The sequence below is a fragment of the Mustela nigripes genome, chromosome 5 (genome assembly GCF_022355385.1).
Source record: "Mustela nigripes isolate SB6536 chromosome 5, MUSNIG.SB6536, whole genome shotgun sequence".
Taxonomy (NCBI): Eukaryota; Metazoa; Chordata; class Mammalia; order Carnivora; family Mustelidae; genus Mustela; species Mustela nigripes.
The window spans coordinates 26592299-26611481 of record NC_081561.1 but is presented as its reverse complement, the minus strand read 5'-3'; the positions used below and the strand labels follow the sequence as shown (position 1 = coordinate 26611481).

The 19183-nt window shown below is 57.5% G+C and overlaps 2 protein-coding genes and 1 long non-coding RNA gene across 4 annotated transcripts in view; 1 reads left to right on the top strand and 2 right to left on the bottom strand.

The window, feature by feature from the left end:
• LOC132017728 (tripartite motif-containing protein 10-like) overlaps positions 1 to 1833 on the bottom strand; it is an 8021-nt gene extending 6188 nt beyond the window's left edge. The window contains exons 1-2 of one of the 2 annotated variants that reach the window (XM_059399697.1): positions 1457 to 1833; positions 813 to 1318 (exon numbers count right to left, since the gene is read on the bottom strand). In XM_059399697.1, coding sequence (XP_059255680.1) covers positions 813 to 1256 — 444 coding nt within the window. In that variant the 5' untranslated portion in view covers positions 1257 to 1318; positions 1457 to 1833. The remainder of the gene's footprint in view (positions 1 to 812; positions 1319 to 1456) is intronic. The other variant, XM_059399696.1, reaches the window with a different exon arrangement.
• A 1249-nt stretch (positions 1834 to 3082) lies between these two features.
• On the top strand, positions 3083 to 13634 carry LOC132017729 (E3 ubiquitin-protein ligase TRIM15-like). The gene is given in 9 exon segments (XM_059399698.1): positions 3083 to 3432; positions 3434 to 3706; positions 4657 to 4752; positions 5872 to 6096; positions 6826 to 6848; positions 8425 to 8540; positions 8901 to 8933; positions 9946 to 10118; positions 12906 to 13634. Coding segments are annotated over 9 exon segments (1050 nt in total). The 5' UTR covers positions 3083 to 3336; the 3' UTR covers positions 12921 to 13634.
• Positions 13298 to 19177, bottom strand: LOC132017730 (uncharacterized). The gene is made up of 3 exons (XR_009404389.1): positions 15078 to 19177; positions 14186 to 14392; positions 13298 to 13374 (listed from the first exon to the last, which is right to left on the bottom strand). It is a non-coding gene; the product is annotated as an uncharacterized LOC132017730 (long non-coding RNA).
• Positions 19178 to 19183: the final 6 nt, after the last annotated feature.

Below are 19183 nucleotides of genomic sequence, written 5' to 3'. Positions count from 1 at the left end.
TTCAGGGTCCTGGGATCGAGTCCCGCATCGGGCTCTCTGCTCAGCAGGGAGCCTGCTTCCTCCTCTCTCTCTGCCTGCCTCTCTGCCTGCTTGTGATCTCTGTCTGTCAAATAAATAAATAAAGTCTTTAAAAAGCAACAACCCTAATTTGTTTTGTGTCTGGTAAGCGAGGCCTGGGATCTGTCCCAAGCCTGATATGCCCTTCTTGAACGTGTTCCGACTTGCTCGCATCTCTGTCCGAGGGAACGCGTACACACAGTCGCTTGTTGTGAATAGAACCCGTTTTCTGTGTCTGATTCCAGACGGGAGAAGACACTTGGATAATATAAAAATAGCCGACACACGGCTGTAAAAACGGCTTGGTCTGGAGTAGAGTAGGAACAGGTTCACACACACAAACATCCACGTAGGGACGCTGAGGAAGACAGATGATGCTCTCCCGTCACGCCGGTGAGCTCGTGGACACAGACACGCCGTGGGTGACGGGGAGGACCGCGCACCCGAGTGCGCCCCTGCACGCAAACACTGGTTTATTCACCACACGAGCACACAGGCCTCCCTGCCCACAGCACATGCATGTCCGTGCACATCACACTGTCGGCACAATCGTCCCCCAAGCGCAGACACCCTCAGACGTGCGGGGCGGACCCCCGTGGCCACCCAAACAGTCCACGCGCCCTTGTTGCGTCCCGGAAACTGTGGCCGCAGGTGAGCAACACGGAACGTGCTGCAGCACGCCTGGGGCTCCTGCCCGAGGGAGGCCAGGGAGAGGGAGGCAGGCTGTGCCCCGGACCCCCGCGTGCCCTTCCTACCCTGTAGGGCCCTGCTGCCTCGTCCAGGAAGCGCACGGTGTGGGCCTGGTGCTCCCAGGCCTCCCGGCACACCACGCACAGCTGCGTCTCATCGTCCTCACAGAAGAAGTAGATCTTCTCCCCGTGCTCCCTGCAGAGGTCCTCTGCCTCCGAGTCCGGCGAAGACACCAGCTTGAGGTGTTCGATGCTCTCCACCACGCTGGCCAACTGCCAGTTGGGCCGGAAGCTCCCCGGGCGGAAGGGCTCCTTGCAGAGGGGGCAGGGGAGGGCCTCCCCGTGGAGGGCCTCCCCGGGATCTGTGCCTGGGATCTCGCAGTAGCGTGTGAGGCAGCCCCGGCAGAAGTTGTGGCCACAGTCGATGGTGACCGGCTCCCTCAGGGTGCCCTGGCAGATGGGGCAGTTGACCTCGTCCGCCAGGCTGGTCACGGAGGCGGCTGCGGCCATGGACCCGCTGTGCCTGCTGGCACCTCAAGGTCACTCTCTGTGCGGGGCTGAGCTGGAAGGATCTGGGAAAACAGCAAGATCACACACTCGTCCTCACACGGCCAGACACGGCCACGTCGTAGATACGCACAGACGCCCCGGTGGTTGTGGACGCGCAGGCACACACACAGACATGTGCGCACACACAGACACACACTCACCTGTGCACACGGACGCGCGCACGCACAGACATGCGCACACACGCGCCCCCAAGGACAAGGCACCCACCTGATGCCGAGGTCCTCTTGTCCTCCTCCCAAAGGAGCAGACGCCCCCGCTCCAGGAGAGGGAGGAAGGAGGGGCCTGCATTCCAGAGCCGTCCTCAGGCACTGTCTGGAGCCCACAGCCCAGGGCGTGGCGTCTGACCTGTCCCTGCACCCGCGCTGGCCGTATCTTCGTCGTCCACAGCTGGCAGAGATAGTCCTTGTTTGGGGTGGGAGGCGGACCGGGTTGGGGACCGGAGAGGCCACACCAGCCTCCTGCGGTAGGACCAGCTGCCCCCAGGGAGATACGGTATCGGCCGGCCCAGCGAGTGGGAGGGCACAGATAAGCTGGCTGCGCTCAGAGACACGCCCCCGGCCTGCGGCGGCTTCCACAGAGGCGAGAGTCAGCCCTGAGTGGGGAGCAGGAAGGAAACTGGCAACCACCGGCACTCGTTCAGGACCCACCGCTCACGCCGGTGTCTGTCCGCGGGGCGCCTGGAGCCCCCCGCCGCTCTGGAGTGAGCCTGGCACTGCGACCGCAGGGGCCCCGCGTATGCGTGGGGAGGTGTGGGCCTCCATCTGTGCTCATATCTGAGCGTCCCAGAGCTGTGCCCCCACACAAACACCACGGGAGCCACCGGTGCAATTCAAGTTTCCACCTGGCCGTATTTTATTTTATTTTATTTTCTGGAAAGAGAGAAGAAGGGGCCTGGCCGTATTTTAAAAAGGGCAGTTAATTTTAGTATTTTATTTAGCCCCCAATACAATCATTTCCACGTGTGACCAGTCTAAGAATGAGGAAAGAGGTATTTTCCGTCCCTTCTAACAGGTGTATCATTTGGCGAGCTGCGCATCTTCGCTGGGACCCGCTGCATTCTCCTGCTCCGTGGCGGCGCGGAGCTGCGGGCTCTGGGAGGGCGGGGGCGGGTGGCTGCCCCACCCCCCGGGAGGGCCAGGGCGGTTGGGATGGAAATGGGGTACACACAGCAGCTCAGGGGAGAGCGAGGGAAACAGCGCAGGGCGGATGGCTAGCGTCAGAATGGGGTTCCCCTGGGTTTCATGCACTGATGCAAGGAGTGGATGGACCGTGGCCTGGACCATCAGGTGGGGGCAGCACAGGGGCTGGGGGCACGTGCCCTGAGCCAGGAGACTCGGACTGACCCCCGCATCGTAGCTCTCCAACTCTATGACCGCAGGGAAGTCGGTTCACATGCTGTCAACTGAAGGTAATCACACCTGTCCCGAAGGGCTGTTAACAACGGAAGTGGACGGTCTGGGGACACTGGCTCCCTGGCTGGCGGCGGCAGAGGTGGCCTGCCTGGGTGGGTAAGGTGAGCGGGGAAGGGAGACAGAGGAGGGGCCGGAGAACCCCTCCCTCCGCAGTCTGGACTTTGACGCTGAGCGCACACCTGAGAGTGGAAGCTGGTGGCTCCCACCTGCTCAGGGGACAGGAAGCAATGTCACCTCCCTGTGTTTCCTCCTGGAACTCTCCACCCCACCGCGGTCAAGGGTGGGGCTCCAGGAAACCCATCTCCCTGTGAGCTCATACATGCTGGGCTCCCCACCCCAGGGACAGAAGGACTCGGCAGGAGTGCAGGACGGGCTGGCCAGGCCCCTGCTGGGAAATGCTGGGTCACTTCCAGTGCCCTGGAGTTTGAACCCCCTCAGCTGATGGGTGGTGGCCGGTGGCGTCCCAGGCCGAACCGTCCTGCTTTCTTGCAGCCTCCTATTGTGTTCCCTCCATGACTCACGCAGGAGTGACAAATATCAGGGACAGAATTTGTGTGGCCTGAGGCAGAGGCCTCTGCGGACAGGCTGCGGACGGCAGCGGCAGCGGGATGCCCTCTGGGCCTTCCCGTGAGGAGCACCCCCATCCAGCCCGCAAGGGAACCCTGGGGGACGCAGTAACCCGCGCCCGGGGACGCACCTGCTGCCAGGCTGCCCCTCCCCCCACCTTCCCAGATGGGGGCCCAGCTCTCCTGCCAGGCGCTGCCTTGTGTACCCTGCAAGGAGAGGGAGCCCATCCGGCCTCTCATGGTCCCGGTGCCCCTGGGCCCTCTGGGGGAGACGCGCTGTGAGGAGCACGGTGAGAAGATTTACTTCTTCTGCGAGACCGATGCTGAGTTGCTCTGTGTGGTCTGTCGGCAGGGTCCCTCCCACCGCACCCACCCTGTGGCCGTCCTCGACGGGACCATTCAGCCCTACCGGGTAAGATGGACGGCTTTTGGGGGGCCTGTGTGGGCTGGGACAGTGTCCCGTCGCCCGCCGTGGAGGGCACGGGGAGGGATCTGGATGAGACCGTGGTTCCCCGTGGACGTGTGGCTGTTCACAGGCTCAGGGGGACCCCAGCCTCATGGGGCCCTGCGGCCACCGGGCACAGAGGTTGCATCCGTGAACGAGTGCATGGCCCGGTCTTCTGCCCACTGTGGGCGGGTGACCTTGGCCTCCCAGGACCCACACAGGGTACGGGACTTGCCGAGGCCGAGACTGCTGGGCTGAGCGGGATGCGAGGGGAGAGCACGGGCGGCCGGCAGGCGCCCCTCGTCCTTGTGGGGGGGCACGACACGGCCCACCTGGCCCCCCGCTCGCTCTGTCCATCCGGCGTCTGGGTCTACAAGTGATCTTCTCTGAAGCAGCTCTTGAGCCTCGGCCTCGGCCTTACCCCCGCGACCACTCCAAATGCTGGCTCTGCGGTCCGCGCCCAGACTCGCTCCAGCTCGAATGACCTCCCTGTGTCCTTTCTCTCCAAGCATCCTCCAATCTGCCAAAACACGCAGCAGACCGTGTTGTTCCCCTGCGCCAAACCCTCCTGTGGGTCCCCGGCGCCAGGAAAGCTCGGGCATGGTCACTGGGCCCCAGGGCCACCTGAGGGACAGTCCAGGCGCGTGCGGCACGCACAGCCCGTCTCTGGGCCCGCTGTAAGCGCTTCCTGTCTCTGCAGCCTCCCTTGCCCCGCCGCCGTGTTCCCACCAGCTGCTGCCACCCGGGACTCCGCCTTCCCTGTACTGCAGGCGGGAGGTGATCTCCAGGTGATCTCTGCAGGACGAGGCCCGCCCTGTTCACCTTTGAGTCTCTCTCCCCATCGGCGGCACACCAGGGACGCAGCAGTTGCTCTCTGTGAACGAAGCCGCCGCTCCCTGCCCGTTCTTCTCCCGCAGGACCGTCTCCGGAGCCAGTCGAGAGCTCCGCGCCTGGAGAAGAGCGAGATGGAGGCCACATGGCGGCGGGAAGACAGGAAGCTCCAAAAGCTTCTGGTAAGAGCTTCTGACACCTGGTCTTCAGGGGCTTGGGGGAAGCCTCCGGCAGGTACTCTTGGGCGGTTCTCATTCACATCCTAGCCTCTCTGCGCGGGCATTCGGGATCAAGGCTGTGGGATCCCAGAACTTCACGGCTGGAGATGGTCTGAGACCTGGCCCAGGACCCATCTTCTCAGCCGCTTTACAGAGAGAACAGGTCCGGGAGCGGGATGTCCCGCAGGGCCTAGCCCACGGTCATGATGACGTGGCTACAGTCCGGATCTCTCTCTCTCAGCACTTACTTATTTGAGAGAGAGAAACAGGAAGGGCAGAGGGAGAGAAACTGCAGCGCACTCCCGGCTGAGCTCAGAGCCAGCCCACGGAGCGGGCTCTCAGGACCCTGAGATCACGACCTGAGCTGAAATCGAGTCAGACGCTTCCGCCACTAAGCCAGCAGGTGTCCCTAGAAGCCAGGTGTCTTGGCCCAGAGCCACTCTTCCCATCCCGTTCGGTGTGCCCTAAGGCACTGCCTTCAGATAGGAAGGGGTGGGTAGGTGTGTGCGGTGTCAGTGTCGCTGACCTGGGGGCTGGCCTGAGCACGTCGGGTGAGCCGTAGGGCCACCTCTCTGAGCTACACAGTCATCCAGGAGGAAAGCCGCAGTCTGAGAATTTCGGGTGCCCTGACCAAGGGAACAGAGTTGTGGGGCAGGGGGAGACCCGCAGCTCTCCTCGGCTCCCTTCCAAGCATGCCGTGCGGAGGGCGATGTCAGGGGACAAGAGCGAGGCCACACACTCGAACCACACTGGTTCCTTCAGTGGCTCTCGGACGGACGACTCCCACCGGCTCCTCCTGACTCTAGGGAAGGCATGGTGAGGTGAGAGCCGTGTGGCAGATGGGGAAGGGTGTTTGAGAACCTCAATACAGCGTTGAGGGCATTCTGGGGCATTGTTCTTAGACTCTCTGGTAAGGCAGGGGCACAGCCCTCACCGCTGGCAAGTCTTATGAGACCCGTTCCGCCACAGTACTGAGAGAGCTCGGGACTCCCTGTGCCTCTGAGTCGTGACATACAGGTGACCCTCCTAGAGACCAGCCTCTCCATCTCCCTCCTGGCCTGTTTCTCTGTTTACCCCGCGCAGACTCACATTGAAAGCAAGAGGCAGCAGGTGGATGCGGCGTTTGGGAAACTTCAGCGGGAGTTGGCAGACCAGCACAGTCTCCTGCAGGCCAGGCTGCGGGAGCTGGAGCTGCAGACCTGCATGGAGAGGGACCAGTACAACTCCAAGTTCTCCGAGGAGATCACCAGGCTCGGAGCCCAGGAGCTGGAGGAGCAGAGTCAGCAGCCAGCCAGCGTCCTGCTGCAAGTGAGGCCGTGCCCACCCCGTGGGCTAGGAGAGGGGCCAACCAGGAGGGGACACAGGCAGAGGGCCAGGGGTGCTGGGACAGGCGGGAAGGGCAAGTGGCCGTTGGTTCGACTAGAAGGGACTGCCAGGTCTCGGGTCGCACCGAGGGTCTGCAGACCCAGAGAGCTTACAGACTGCAGACCCAGGGAGGCTGGATGACTTGTCCACCCACTGTGGTCGCGTCAGGGACCTTGCAGTCGGGGGGCCTTGGGTTTGAGGACAGGCTCTTCCAGCCATGCGACCGGGGCGAGCCTCATGAGCCCCCTTAAATGTGGGGATAATAATAGCACCTCCCTCACAGGGCTCCTGCGAAGATGGTAGGAAACAGTCCATACGAAATGCTTAGCATGGTCCCTGGCTCACCCAGATTATCATTCTTTTATCCCGTTTCACATCGGGTCCAGCGGGTAACTGGAGCCTGGACCCTGTTCCCCAGCAGCCCTCAAGCCCTGGAGGCAGAACACGGTCCCCAGGGAAGGCTAAGTCAAAGAAGCCAGCTCTCATGACCTGAGCAGGGTCCCAGATGAGGCGGGAGGCGGGATGTGACAGCCGTGTGATGAGTAGGGAACGGAGCAGACACAGGGCTCGGGAAGAGAGCTCTGAGGCCGGACGATAAGGAGGACAGGCCGTGCGGAGTCTCCGGTGGGAAGGACGTGTGGACGCTGAGTGCATGTTCCTTCTCTTTTGTAGGATGTCAAGGCCGACCAGAGCAGGTAGGGCCTTCTCCCCAGTCCTGCCTCCTGACACCCGGCTGTTGACTTTGTTCCTCTCACCTCTGTTCCCCTGGACACAGACCGAGGGGGGCCCTCTCTACCCTGCCCCCCACAGAAATGCAAATTCACTCTGACAGACAGACAGACACGCAGTCTCCACCTAAAGGGCTGTGCTCCAGGAGTCTGTTCTTATTTATTTATTTATTTATTTTTAAAAAAGATTTTATTTATTTGACAGATGGCGATCGGAGAAGCAGGTAGAGAGAGAGAGGAGGAAGCAGGCTTCCTGCTGAGCAGAGAGCCCAATGCGGGACTCGATCCCAGGACCCTGGGATCATGACCTGAGCCGAAGGCAGCGGCTTAACCCACTGAGCCACCCAGGCGCCCCCAAGAGTCCATTTTTAAACTAGTTGTTTGGTATCAGGGATACGGCTTTCCCTTGGAGGTGAAATTATAAGCCATAATTGTGTTTTTAGGCTGATGTAGGAACATTTGTTTAGTTCTCAAAACTACTGGTCGAGTCAGCATTGAAGAGCACGTAAACTGTAACTCCGAGGAGAGAGATTGTCTCTGGACGGCGGTGGCACGGACGTGGGAGACTGGCATGTGCTTCCAGTCCTTTCCTGGCTCCCCCATGTCCTTCAGGGTCTGCAGACCCACCACAAAGGGCAGCCCCTGGCCCCGTGCTGTCCTCTGCTGTTTGCACTTGTGCCTTCTCCGTGCTCTGCGAGGGGCACCTGTTATTCAGCCACAGGGTCTGGACCTGGGGTCCGAGGCTTGGGAAGGGTCTCCCAAACTTTCTTTTTTTTTTTTTTTAAGATTTTATTTATTTATTTGTTAGAGAGAGAGAGAGCAAGTGAATACAGGCAGGCAGAGTGGCAGCAGAGGCAGAGGGAGAAGCAGGTTCCCCGCTGAGCAAGCAAGGAGCCCGATGTGGGACTCGATCCCAGGACGCTGGGACCATGACCCGAGCTGAAGGCAGCCGCTTAACCCACTGAGCCACCCAGGCGTCCCGTGTCTTCCAAACTTTCAAAGAGTGTTTGGGGTATAGAGCTAAAGGGCTGTGCAGTCCTTTAGCTGGTCTGATGAGGGCGCCGAGCCTGCTCGTGGTCCTGCGGTCGGGGACAGGCAAGGACGGAGGTGTCACCTGTTTTCTCTCATCTCCCCTCCCCCCTTCCCCTAGTAAGGAACAGCACCAGATTAGGAAGAGGAGTTTAAGGTCGTTTCTCCACCGACATTGTACTGTCCTCTAGAGGCAAACAGGGTAATGACCTCTGTCCCTTCTAGCCTCCATAGACCCCAAACATTCTTTTAGAGGACCTACCTCTAATTCTTTTTTTTTTTTTTTTAATTTTTAAAAGGATTCTATTTATTTGCCAGAGATCACAAGTAGACAGAGAGGCAGGCAGAGAGAGAGGAGGAAGCAGGCTCCCCGCTGAGCAGAGAGCCCTATGCAGGGATGTGGGGCTCCATCCCAGGACCCTGAGGTCATGACCTGAGCCGGAGGCAGAAGCTTTAACCCCCTGAACCCTCCAGGCGCCCCTACCTCCAATTCCTAAGGGCTGGTTGTCTGTAGGTATGAGACAAGGACTTTTGTGAGTCCAGAGACCATTTCTCCAGACCTTATCAAGAAGATCCGAGATCTCCACCAGAAAACACTCTTCCTCCCAGAGATGATGAGGACCTTCTCAGGTAAAGGGGAGGGGTGGCAGCTTTCCCCATACCCCGCTGGTGGGACAGCCGTGTCCTCCTCCCACCACCACCTTCCCCCTGCCTGCCAAGCCTGGCTCTCGGTGTCTTCCCTCCCTTAAGCCTTCCCTTGGTGGTCTGCTCCGTGGGACCGGTCCCGAGAGCATCTTCTCTCCGCAGGGACCCGCACTGGGCCGAGTGTCCAGGCAGGTGACGGTAGCTTGTGTCTCAGTAGACCACAGCAGAGGGCACAGAGCAGACGGCCATTCCCCGTCCCTGGGCTCACACGGTTCCCAGCTCTGTTCTTGGGAATGCTTGTGGGAAATCACAAGTCACACAGCTTTCTGTTTCTGTTTCTCTCAGAAAACCTGGCGCACCATCTGGAAACAGACTCAGGTAAACAGCTGGGGGGTGGGGATTCCTTCTGTCCTCCGTCCAGTCAGTCCAGAGCCGTTACACCTGCGAAATCTGGAGCCTGACCACTGGGTGCTCTGCTCTCGCTTGTGCTGGTTATGAGACATGGCAAGCCAGTGTGCCTGCTGGTTCTGGTTCGTTCTCCTTAAAATGGAGCACGCACTGGTTCAGGCCCCATGGGCGGCCAGGACCTAGGGGAACGCACACACGGAAGGGCTTAGTGCGGTTCGTGCTTGTCCTTGTACGGATGTTATCGCCTCAAAAACAGTCACGAAACTCTTGTTTGCGAGTGTGTGTTCCGCCCAGCATTGCGCCAGACTCTGTCGACTTGAACAAATGTATGGGTTTTATTTTTATTTTTTTTAAAGATTTTATTTATTTTTTTGACAGACAGAAATCACAAGTAGGCAGAGAGGCAGAGAGAGAGGGGGAAGCAGGCTCCCCGCTGAGCAGAGAGCCTGATGCGGGGCTCGATCCCAGGACCCTGGGATCATGACCTGAGCCGAAGGCAGAGGCTTTAACCCACTGAGCCACCCAGGCGCCCCTTATTTTTATTTTTTTAAAGATTCTATTTATTTATCTGAGAGACAGAGATCACAAGCAGGCAGAGAGAGGGGAGGGGAGCAGGCTCCCCGCCGAGCAGAGAGCCCAGGACCCTGGGATCATGACCCGAGCCGAAGGCAGCGGCTTAACCCACGGAGCCACCCAGGCGCCCCAAATGTACGGTTTTTAAAAAACAGCGTCTGCTTTACTTGACGACTTGACTTGACTTAACGTGCCGGAGGACCACCGGGGCATCTCGTTCCACGGCAGACTGCGATCCCCGGCCCCCTGGCCTGCCGGGCCGGCCGCGCTCCGAGACGCGAACCCTCAGGGCGCCGCACTGGCCCGCCCCGCGCGAGGCCGCGGTCCTGCGTCCGGGAACGGACCGCTGCCTCCCCCGCGCCGCGTGCGCCCCGGGGCGCGTCCCCCGAGCCCCGCTCTCTCCCCGCAGGGCCCGCCCCGCCGGATCCGCGCGCCCTCAGCCGGAGCCGGGCCCTCACCGAGGACAGGAAGCCGGCGACCTTCATCCGGGACAAGCAGGACCTGCCGCACGGCCCCCCGCGCTCCGAGGCTGTCCCGGCGGCGCTGGGCACCCCCCGGCTGCTTCTCACGGCGCCACCGCAGGTAGGTGCGGCCCCGAGCCCCTGGGGAGGCGGTGGGCGGGGCCTGAGCGCAGACCCGCGGCCCCCGCACCCGCGGCTCCCCGCGCGCCCCCGCCCGGCTGCGCCCCGCCGCAGAGGGCACCCCGCCTCCGTCGCGCGCTCACTGCCCGGCTTCGGCCGTCTGGGAACATGCTCCTGTCTGCCTGCGCGGCGGAGGGCGGCGTCCGAGGGGCGCTGCCGCGGAGACCGGGGGGCTGCCTGCGCGCACGGGCAAAGCTGGGGAGCCCGCGCGCTTTTGAAAAAGAGAACAAAACACCACTGGGCCCCCAACTGCCGGAGCTTCAGAAATACTCACCGCGGGGAAAGCAGAGCGGAGCCGGGCTTGCTCGAGTTGACGGAGCTGACTGTTGGGTTCTGTTCCGCCGCGCGCTTGGAGACGCCGCAGGCGCAGGGCCTCTTCCTCCTGCCCCGGGACGCCCACGTCCCCTCCTTTCTGACATTAGGTCACGTTTCTTTCTGGTAGAGGGTGTCTAATAAAGTGTAGGAACCGCCACACTTCTGCACGGCATGGGTCTCGTCTGCGCAGGTCAGTGGCATCTCTGCGACCAGGCCGCAGTCCTGTCCCTGATGGCACTCTTCCCTAAGATGACATGCTGCTCAGGTCTAAGGCACCTCTCGGATGGTCACTGTTATTACCGTGATTATTAATGGATGATGGGGCTTGGGTTCACTTCTTGCGCACTGACCTAGTGTTTTGGACAAGCAAGCCTTTTTTTTTTTTGGAAAAAGCGAATGAGCCACCTACCCTGTATTTCCAAGTGTGACTAAATTTAAGGTGAGTGGCTCAGGTAATTTAGGGGTGTGGATAGGCACAGATGGAGGCTCCGGGCCAAAATTAAACTACTCTGCATAAGAAAGAAAATGGAATTTGAAAGCTTAAGGAGTAGGAGGATGGGGACCTGCTTGGGGGCGGAAATCACCCACTGGTGATCCCACAGAGCAATGTGAAACTCAGGGTTTGTGATGTAAACCACCCTTTATCTCCGGCGGGGTAGCCTCAGCGGGTGAACCCTGGGCTCGGTGCTTCTGTAAGCATTGCTGGTCTTGGGACTGTGAGAGCGCTGAGCTCTGTCCGCTTCTGGCCAGAGCACTGGGCTGCTGGCTTATGTGAGGGGCCGCCATGCACTTGGGGTGCCTCAGAGAACCAGAGCAGTGGTTGTGAGGACCCAGGTGGGGTGTGTAGGAGGACTCGGTCCACAGCCCAAGAACCGTGATTACAGCAGCCTGCGAGCCCCAGCCGGGTCTCCCGCTCCCTGCTTTGCTCTGCACGCGGGGTGGCCTTCCTGTCTGTGGGCGTCTTGCTGGCTTCACTTGTGCCCTTTATTTCCCACTCCTGCCAGTTCCCCCCTTTTCCTCGGACTTCAGGGCAGAGAGCTGTCTCGGTCATAATTCCACGGGTCCTGGTGAGCAATCTGCAGCAGCCCAGGCCAGGTCCCCTCGTGTTCTCTACTGGATTCTCTCCCATTCTCCTCACCCCCACGGGCGCGACTCTCATGTTTTCACACGTCCTCGGCTACAGGGGGAGCTCTGAACAGATACCTAGTACAGGACTGTTTCTACCTCTTTTTGAGCTACGATCTCGGGTTTAAGATCCAGGCATGTTGCTATACATACATCTAGTTTATGGCTTCTAATTGCCAGAGTGTTCTACAGAACACGTCAACTACGTCTCATTATACTTCCTTTCAGCAAAGAACATGTAGTTACTGTCTTCTGCCCCATTGAGCGGGGAGCCTGATGTGGGGTACGATCCCAAGACCCCGAGATCATGACCTGAGCCGAAGGCTGACGTTTCACTGCCTGAGGCCCCCAGGCGTCCCGACTTTTCTGATGACTTTACCTGATAACGACACAGTTCACTGTTGACTTATTTCACAATCACATACAGATTCTTTAACCTGCCCAGGATCCTCTTGGCTGAGCCACCATCTACCTCAATGCTTTACAAACCGTAGCATTTAACACCGTCTGAGAGTTTTATTTAAATCAAGTTCTGACTACAAAGGTGTAGGGAGGGACTTGAGATTTTCTGAAAGTGCCCAGGTGATGCTAGGGCTGCAACCAGACCCCTCCAAGCAGGGATCTACATCACTGCCCCCACCCCGCACACCCGATTGTGGACCTTCAATCCCAGACTCCTGAGAAAGGCTTTTGATAGGTTTGGTACTGACTTGTGTGCCAGACTGCAAGACTGCCAGACTGCCCATGTGTGTCTGGGGACCCTTGATAACCTCCACGGGGCCGATCACTGTGGCGGATCACTGTGGCCGACGGTTCCTGCTACAGCTCGTAGCCCTTTGGCTTGGTCATTATGGGGTCAAACCCTATGCTCTGCCAGACGGAAGTTACTTAATTTCTCGGAGTCTTAGTCTTCTGTGAAAAAGCAATCAAAATGCCTGCTCTATAGGATTATATGTGGCTTAAATGGATTAATAGGTGTAATGCAGTTCTGGAACCCAACCTCAATGTGGGGTAGATGGGTTTTCCTGACCCTGAGGCCAATGATGTGGACACCAGCTAGGTGTCTGGCAGATTCCACTCCATTCTGGCACCATCTACACAGGGACGGCGTCGGATTTCCCGGGTTATGGGCTCAGGCCCCCCAGACTGCCATCCACGTCAGATGCCTCACCCACTGGCTATAAATCAGAAGTTCCCATGTCCCTCTCCTTGGGTTCCACTAATATTCTGGAGTGACTCACAGAACTCAGGAAACTTGTTTACTAACTGTATTATTGACCTATTGCAGATATTAAGGATCTGAATCAACAGCCAGATGAAGAAATGCATAAGGGAGGTGGTGAGCGAAGGGACTTCTGTCTTCGTGAAGCTTGAAGACCAGCACGGCAGCGCGGGGGAAGCATCCTGGTCGCTGGCTGGGAGTCCTCTGTACGCCGTCCTCTCGAGTTTTCATGGAGGCTTCATTACGTAGGATAACTGATTAAATCAGTGGTCATGGTGACGGATCCAACTTCAAGCCCCTTTCCCCTCCCCAGAAATCAGGGTGTGGGACTGAAAGTTTTAACCTTCTAATCATGAATGGAAGTTGCCTTGTTAACATAAACCCACTTGGGGTAAAGGGAGCCTGTTTTCAATAACAAAACACCCATCGCCCTCAGGGATCGGAAGAGATTTCAGAAACCGAGGACAAAGAGACTGAGAATTGTAACAAGAGATGGTTTGGGAAATTCCAAGGTTTTAGAAGCCGTGAGCCGGAACTGTGGACAAAGACAAAAATACACGAGAAATATATTTTGGTCAAACGCATAGTTCCTATACATCACAGTGTCACAGCGTGCAACGGGCTTGGTGCAGAGTGTGGTGTTGGCTCCGCAGGTGATGCTGTTTGGCTGTGCCCAAGACTTGGGGCAGACGCTCAGGAGACCCTCGCAGGAGGCCCAGTGCATGGTCTGCAGAGCGGGAATCAAACTGCTCTGGACCCTTGAAATGTGCACCAAAGAGGACCTATTTATTATTATTTTTAAATTCTTATTTTTAACTTAAATTCAATTAATTAACATAAGATAATTAATATAATGTATCACTGGTTTCAGAGGGAGAGGTCAGTGACTCACCAGTCGCTTACAACACCCAGGGCTCCTCACATGACCTGCCCTCCTTATGCCCATCCCCCAGCGACCTCATCCCCCTGCCCCCCCCTCCAGCAGCCCTCAGCTTGTTTCCGGTGATTAAGAGTCTCCTAGGGTTTGTCTCCCTCTCTAGTTTTGTCTTAGTTTATTTTCCCTTCCCTTCCTCTTTGTTCATCTGTTTTGTTTGTGAAATTCCACATATGAGTGAGATCATATGATAATTGTTTTTCTCGGACTTAGTTCACTTGCATCATACCCTCTAGTTCCATTCACATCGTTGCAAAGGGCAAGATTTCATTCTTTTTGATGGTTGAGTCATATTGCATTGTGTGTGTGTGTGTGTGTGTGTGTGTTTATATACCACTTCTTCATTATCCATTCATCTTCCAGAAAAGGGAAAAAAAAAGCCCTATTTAGGAGCCGGGTCACCTCCACTTACCCATTCTTTCTCTCACATACAACTGAAAAGCCCGTGATCTGGTGAGAAATCTGGGCTAAGTCCAGTACCACACTCGGGGACGGAGATGACCGAGGCCCAGAGCTCACACACAGCCCCCTGGTGAAGCAAGGTTCTGGTCAGGACTGGCTTTCCTGCATGTCCAGTGCTGGGGGCGTCCTGAATTCAAAGAACACTGCAGCTTCCTTGCTGGAGGGTCACAATAGGGAGTTAAAAAAAAAAAAAAAAGTATTCAAATCCACAGAAGAGTGAAAAAAAAAAAAACTAAACAGAGAAGCGCTGTGTATACTACCTTTAGTTTGGGACTAGGTGGCTATCAGCAGTGAATGTTATCTTTGTACTGTCCCACCCCCTTCTGAAAGAGGACACAGAGCTAATTATCTTCATGGTGACAATGAGGCCATTGCCACCAGGATCATTGGCTCACAGGCGTCTCTTTGTAGAGGGCTCCAGAGACTGGCTGGGTGGGGCCCGAGAGCCCTGCAGAAGGGTGTGGGAGACGGGTGTGCTGGGTGTTGGAGAAGTCGGGTGAATGCCCCAGGGAACCGGGGCTCCCGCTGGGCGCCTGGCTCAGCCTTGGGAAACCCTCCCCTCTGCCCAGGACCCAAGGGCACGGAGGATCCCTCCCACCTTCCAGACCTTGCGACTTCACACCTGTTCTCACAGAGCCGTCCACTCCCGGCCCCAAGTATGGGCTTCTACCCGCTGGCGCGTCACCTTGTTTCCCACAGGGCTGGGCGCCAAGGTCGTGCGTGGCCTCCCCAGCCCCTTGTGCTCAGCGGAAAGCACGGGCTCATGTTCTGTGAGCTTCCAGAGGCTTACTGAACCCCCCTAACCGTCTAGTCCGGTCTGAAAACCGAGAACCAGCACCTACCTTGGGATTGTTGTACGGAGGGAAGGAGACACCACCCATGTAAGGAGAAGCACGGATTTCCACCTCTGTGGGGAGCCACGCAGCTCCTCCTGCCGTGTGCTGCTGCCGAGCCTCCTGTCCTGTGTGCGGGCGGCACCTCCCTCTGGTCACCGGGTGCACGGTTTTCCCTGCATCAAGCCGTTCTCGGCGACACCAGGAGGACGTTCTGTTCTTCCTGTCCCTTCTGATCCTGTCCCCCTGGAGACAGCGTCTGATCACACAGGTGAAGGGCTCGGTCCCGAGAGAGTGCTCGCTGCCTCGCAGATGCCGGTCGCCAGCCCACAGCATCCTCTGTGCTTCTGATGATCAACGGTGGACCAAAGGTTCCCGTGGGGGCTCCCCGGGCTCCACGGACCTGTCAGGAGCGCTGACTAGTCTCTGGTTGACTGAAGGACTGATAAAGGGTGCATATGACAGCCAGATGAAGGTGCACCCAGGGATCCTACAGGAGGGTCCCAGGCGCATTGGCTTCTGTCCCCTGGAGTTGGGGTGTTGCCCCTGGGTGTGGGGGTGCTCAGCCGTCTGGAAGCCCCCCAACTACGTGTGATTGGGATCTCGTGGGGGCGCCCTCACAAGGGCACGTGCGTCCTTAGCTCCATTCCCTGCCCCTCTCCCAAACGGCTCGGCTTGCGGTGGCTGGGTCTCTGGCGACCAGCCCCCTGTCCAGGAGCCTGCCCAGAGGCACCGCACTGAACGGGGGACGCTCCTGGCACCATTATCATGGACGACAGTACGAGGGTTTGGGAGCTCGGTGCCAGGAACCAGGGCCAAGACCCACGGATGCACGTTGTGCTATCTCATGACGGGGACAAGCAGACATGGCCTGGCACGGTGGGAGGCTCCCGGCCTCTGCTGATAACAGCGGCAAACAGGGGTGCAGACATCAAATCCCACAGACCAACAGTAGCAGGGCCCACAGGCAGGCACACGAAAACAAAGCGGGCACATGGCGGATTTGGATAAGGTGAACATCAAAACACGAGGGAAACACTGGACATGGAAGGTCCTGTGGGGGGTTACCCCATGACCGTGCAGTAAGGCAGGACCACTTCAGTAAGACCAGTGGGTAAGTTAAGGAATAAACACAGCACCCACCACAAGTTCCCCAGCATTAAAGTTAAGGACTTCTGATTACCAAGACACCAGAACAGAGTGAAGAGGTAATTACCAACTGGGGAAAGACACTGACAATACGTAGAACTGACAAAAGACTAGAATCCAGACACTACAAAAACTGCAGATCCAGACGCAAGAAAACCTCGAAGAAAAATTCAGAGGACCAGAGCAGGCCCTACCCAGGGAGGAATCCCAAAGCCACTGTCCTCAGCAACCACGGGCCGGCGAGTGACAGCGGCCGTGAGACGGATCGCCCGTCAGCCGGACCGGGAGGAGCTCCTCGGCCGCACCGTCTAGGAGGACAGAGGGACACCGTGACACTCTGCGTCCTGTTGATCCAAGCATGCATGTAAGACTTCATGGGTGGAGAGAAGGAAAACCAGGAGCAGAGAATCACAGGGATTAAGAAAACCCAACAAAGAAAAAAAAAAAAAGCACAGAAAAGAATGACAAATAGAAATCATAAAATAGGATCATAAAATTTTATTGGTTTCTCAATAATCACAATAAATGTAAACAGAGTAACTCCTATTTGCTGAAAGACCAGTTTCTAGACTGGAAAAAAAAATCCAGCTTTGCTGTTTACAAAACAAGCGATAAAACAATGACCCTGATGTTATTAAAAATAACATACTGGGCAGTGATAGTGAAGGGAAAGTCGATGTAACTGTATCAGTGTCAGAGAAGACCTATTTCAATGCAAGAAGTATTATTAGTATTATTAGGTGGAAAAACAGAGATAGTACATTTTGGTAAAAGGAACAATTTATCTGGAAACTATAACAATTCTAAGCTCTCATACATCTAACAATTTATGATCAGTTCCAAAAAGAACAGAACAGCAGATTTTAAAAGATTTTTCTTTCAGTCACTGATACTCAAAGACATAGAAAATGATTAGGATCTAGAATAATGGAGCCACAAAATAAGATTCTTCTAATAAAGATAGAGCATATTTGAATAACAAAATATAATTCATCCAACGATTATACAAAGAACCCCGAACTTAAGGGTAAACATAGTCTTTTTAAAAAAGATTTTATCTAATTATTTGAGACAGAGAGTGAGCACAAGTGGGGAGAAGGGTCAGCGGGAGAAGCAGGTGCTCCGCTGAGCAGGGAGCCTGGTGTGGGGCTCCATCCCAGGACCCTGGGGATCAGGATCTGAGCCCCTGGGGGCCCCTGATTTTTCTCTGTCACACCCCTTGGGAGACTACCTGAGTCATCCCCAGCTTATCCCCCCGTACTACAGTTAAGGGCCTGGAATTTCACGCCAACAGCTCAAGCCAGGTGTTGAGGGCCTCCTGCGGCCATTCCTGGAAACGCGCGGGTCCCAGGCCCGCCCCAGCTTGCAGCGGCAGCCTCACCCCTTCCTCGCCTTCTCTCCGCACCACCCCCACCCCAGCCCAGAGCTGTTTTTCTACCAGCAGGGGTGACTGAGCCCAGCTTAGCGGAGGGACTGTTTACAAAGATGCCTGCGGGGTTCAGCAAACCGCCCGGGGACGGTGAAGCACCCCTGGGGGCGAGGTGGGGAGTCCCAGGTCAGCACAGCTCCATGACCACTCGGGCGGCCCCCACCCCCACCAGCTCTAGAGGGTCATCTGGGCCGTGCCGGGCCTCTTCCCGACTGGCTGCCGCTCGCGTCTCTGCCAGCTCCTCCTTGGCCCGTGGACAGACGCCGGAGCGCCCAGGGGTCAGCACGGCGCCCTTAGTGTCGATCTCCACACCTGCCCCAGGGCCTTAGCTGGCCCCTGTGTACTTCTGACTGCCAAGTCTCTGGCGTGGCCCCGACTCTGACAGCCCTTCACCCGGGAGAGCTCTCCATCCGGCTGCCGACAGACCTCTCAGAAGCAACGCCAGTGAGACCCAAGCCGGACTCCCCAAGCAGGCCCAGCTGTCGTGTGGCTGCCCTCGCCTGAATCCCAGACCTGAGGCCGTTGGCCTAATGGCATATCGCGTGTGCGCAGCCTCACATGCGCCCCTTCAAAAAGCAACCATAGTGTTTTAGGTCCATGATGCTTATTTTCCAACATATGGTATGTTTGTATTTGCTGTGCTCAGTTTATTTATTTTTAAAGATTTGTTACTTTATTTGAGAGAGAGCGTGAGCGTGGGGAGGGGCAGAGGGAGAAGCAGATGCCCGCTGAGCGCGGAGCCCCCGTAGGGATGGGTCCCACGACTCCGGGGTCACCACCTGAGCCGAGACCAAGAGTTCACTGCTCAGCCGCTGGGGCCCCCAGGCGCCCCTCACTGCTTAATACTTGTCTGTGCCTCTCGTGGGACGAGCTCCCTGAAGGAAGGGAGCACCCCACGAAGAACGGTGTCGGGGGTGTAGGAGGGGCAGCACGCGTGCCGTCTGAGCAGCTCCCTAGCCCCAGACCCGGCGGTGTGGTGCCCGCGGCCAGCATGGTCCGCCTGTGCCAACCCCTCCCCTGCTGCAGACATGCAGTGACCCCTCCCAGCCTGTCCCTGCCTGTCCCCCTGCCCGTGCGATCCTAGACAGCGGACACCGGCTCAGCACCCATCACCGTCCTCTTCCAGGTCTCTGCCCGCCGCCCTCCAGGTCCCGGCCTGGAAACGTCCTCGCCTACCCCGGCCTCTCGGAAAACCAGTGCAGGAGCCACACGAAGGCCAGAGACGGCAGAGAAAATGAAGGAGGCGCCAACTGTCAAGAAATAACTCGGCAAACAATGAATTTTGGAACACACACACACCAACAAAAATAAAATTAAATTAAATAAAAAAAAAAGGAAAAAACTTAGCAATGTTTCCCTGAACCGAAAGGCCCTGAACTTGCAGATACTTAACACCTCGAAACAGCAACTTACGCGCCCCATCAGGAAGCCACCGGCTTAGGAGAAGGAAGTCCGCGAAGAAGAGGAAAACACAGGATGAGAAACAGGAAAGCCCAGCCCACGGGGCTGTGCGCAGACGGAGGGTGGCGGGAGGCGG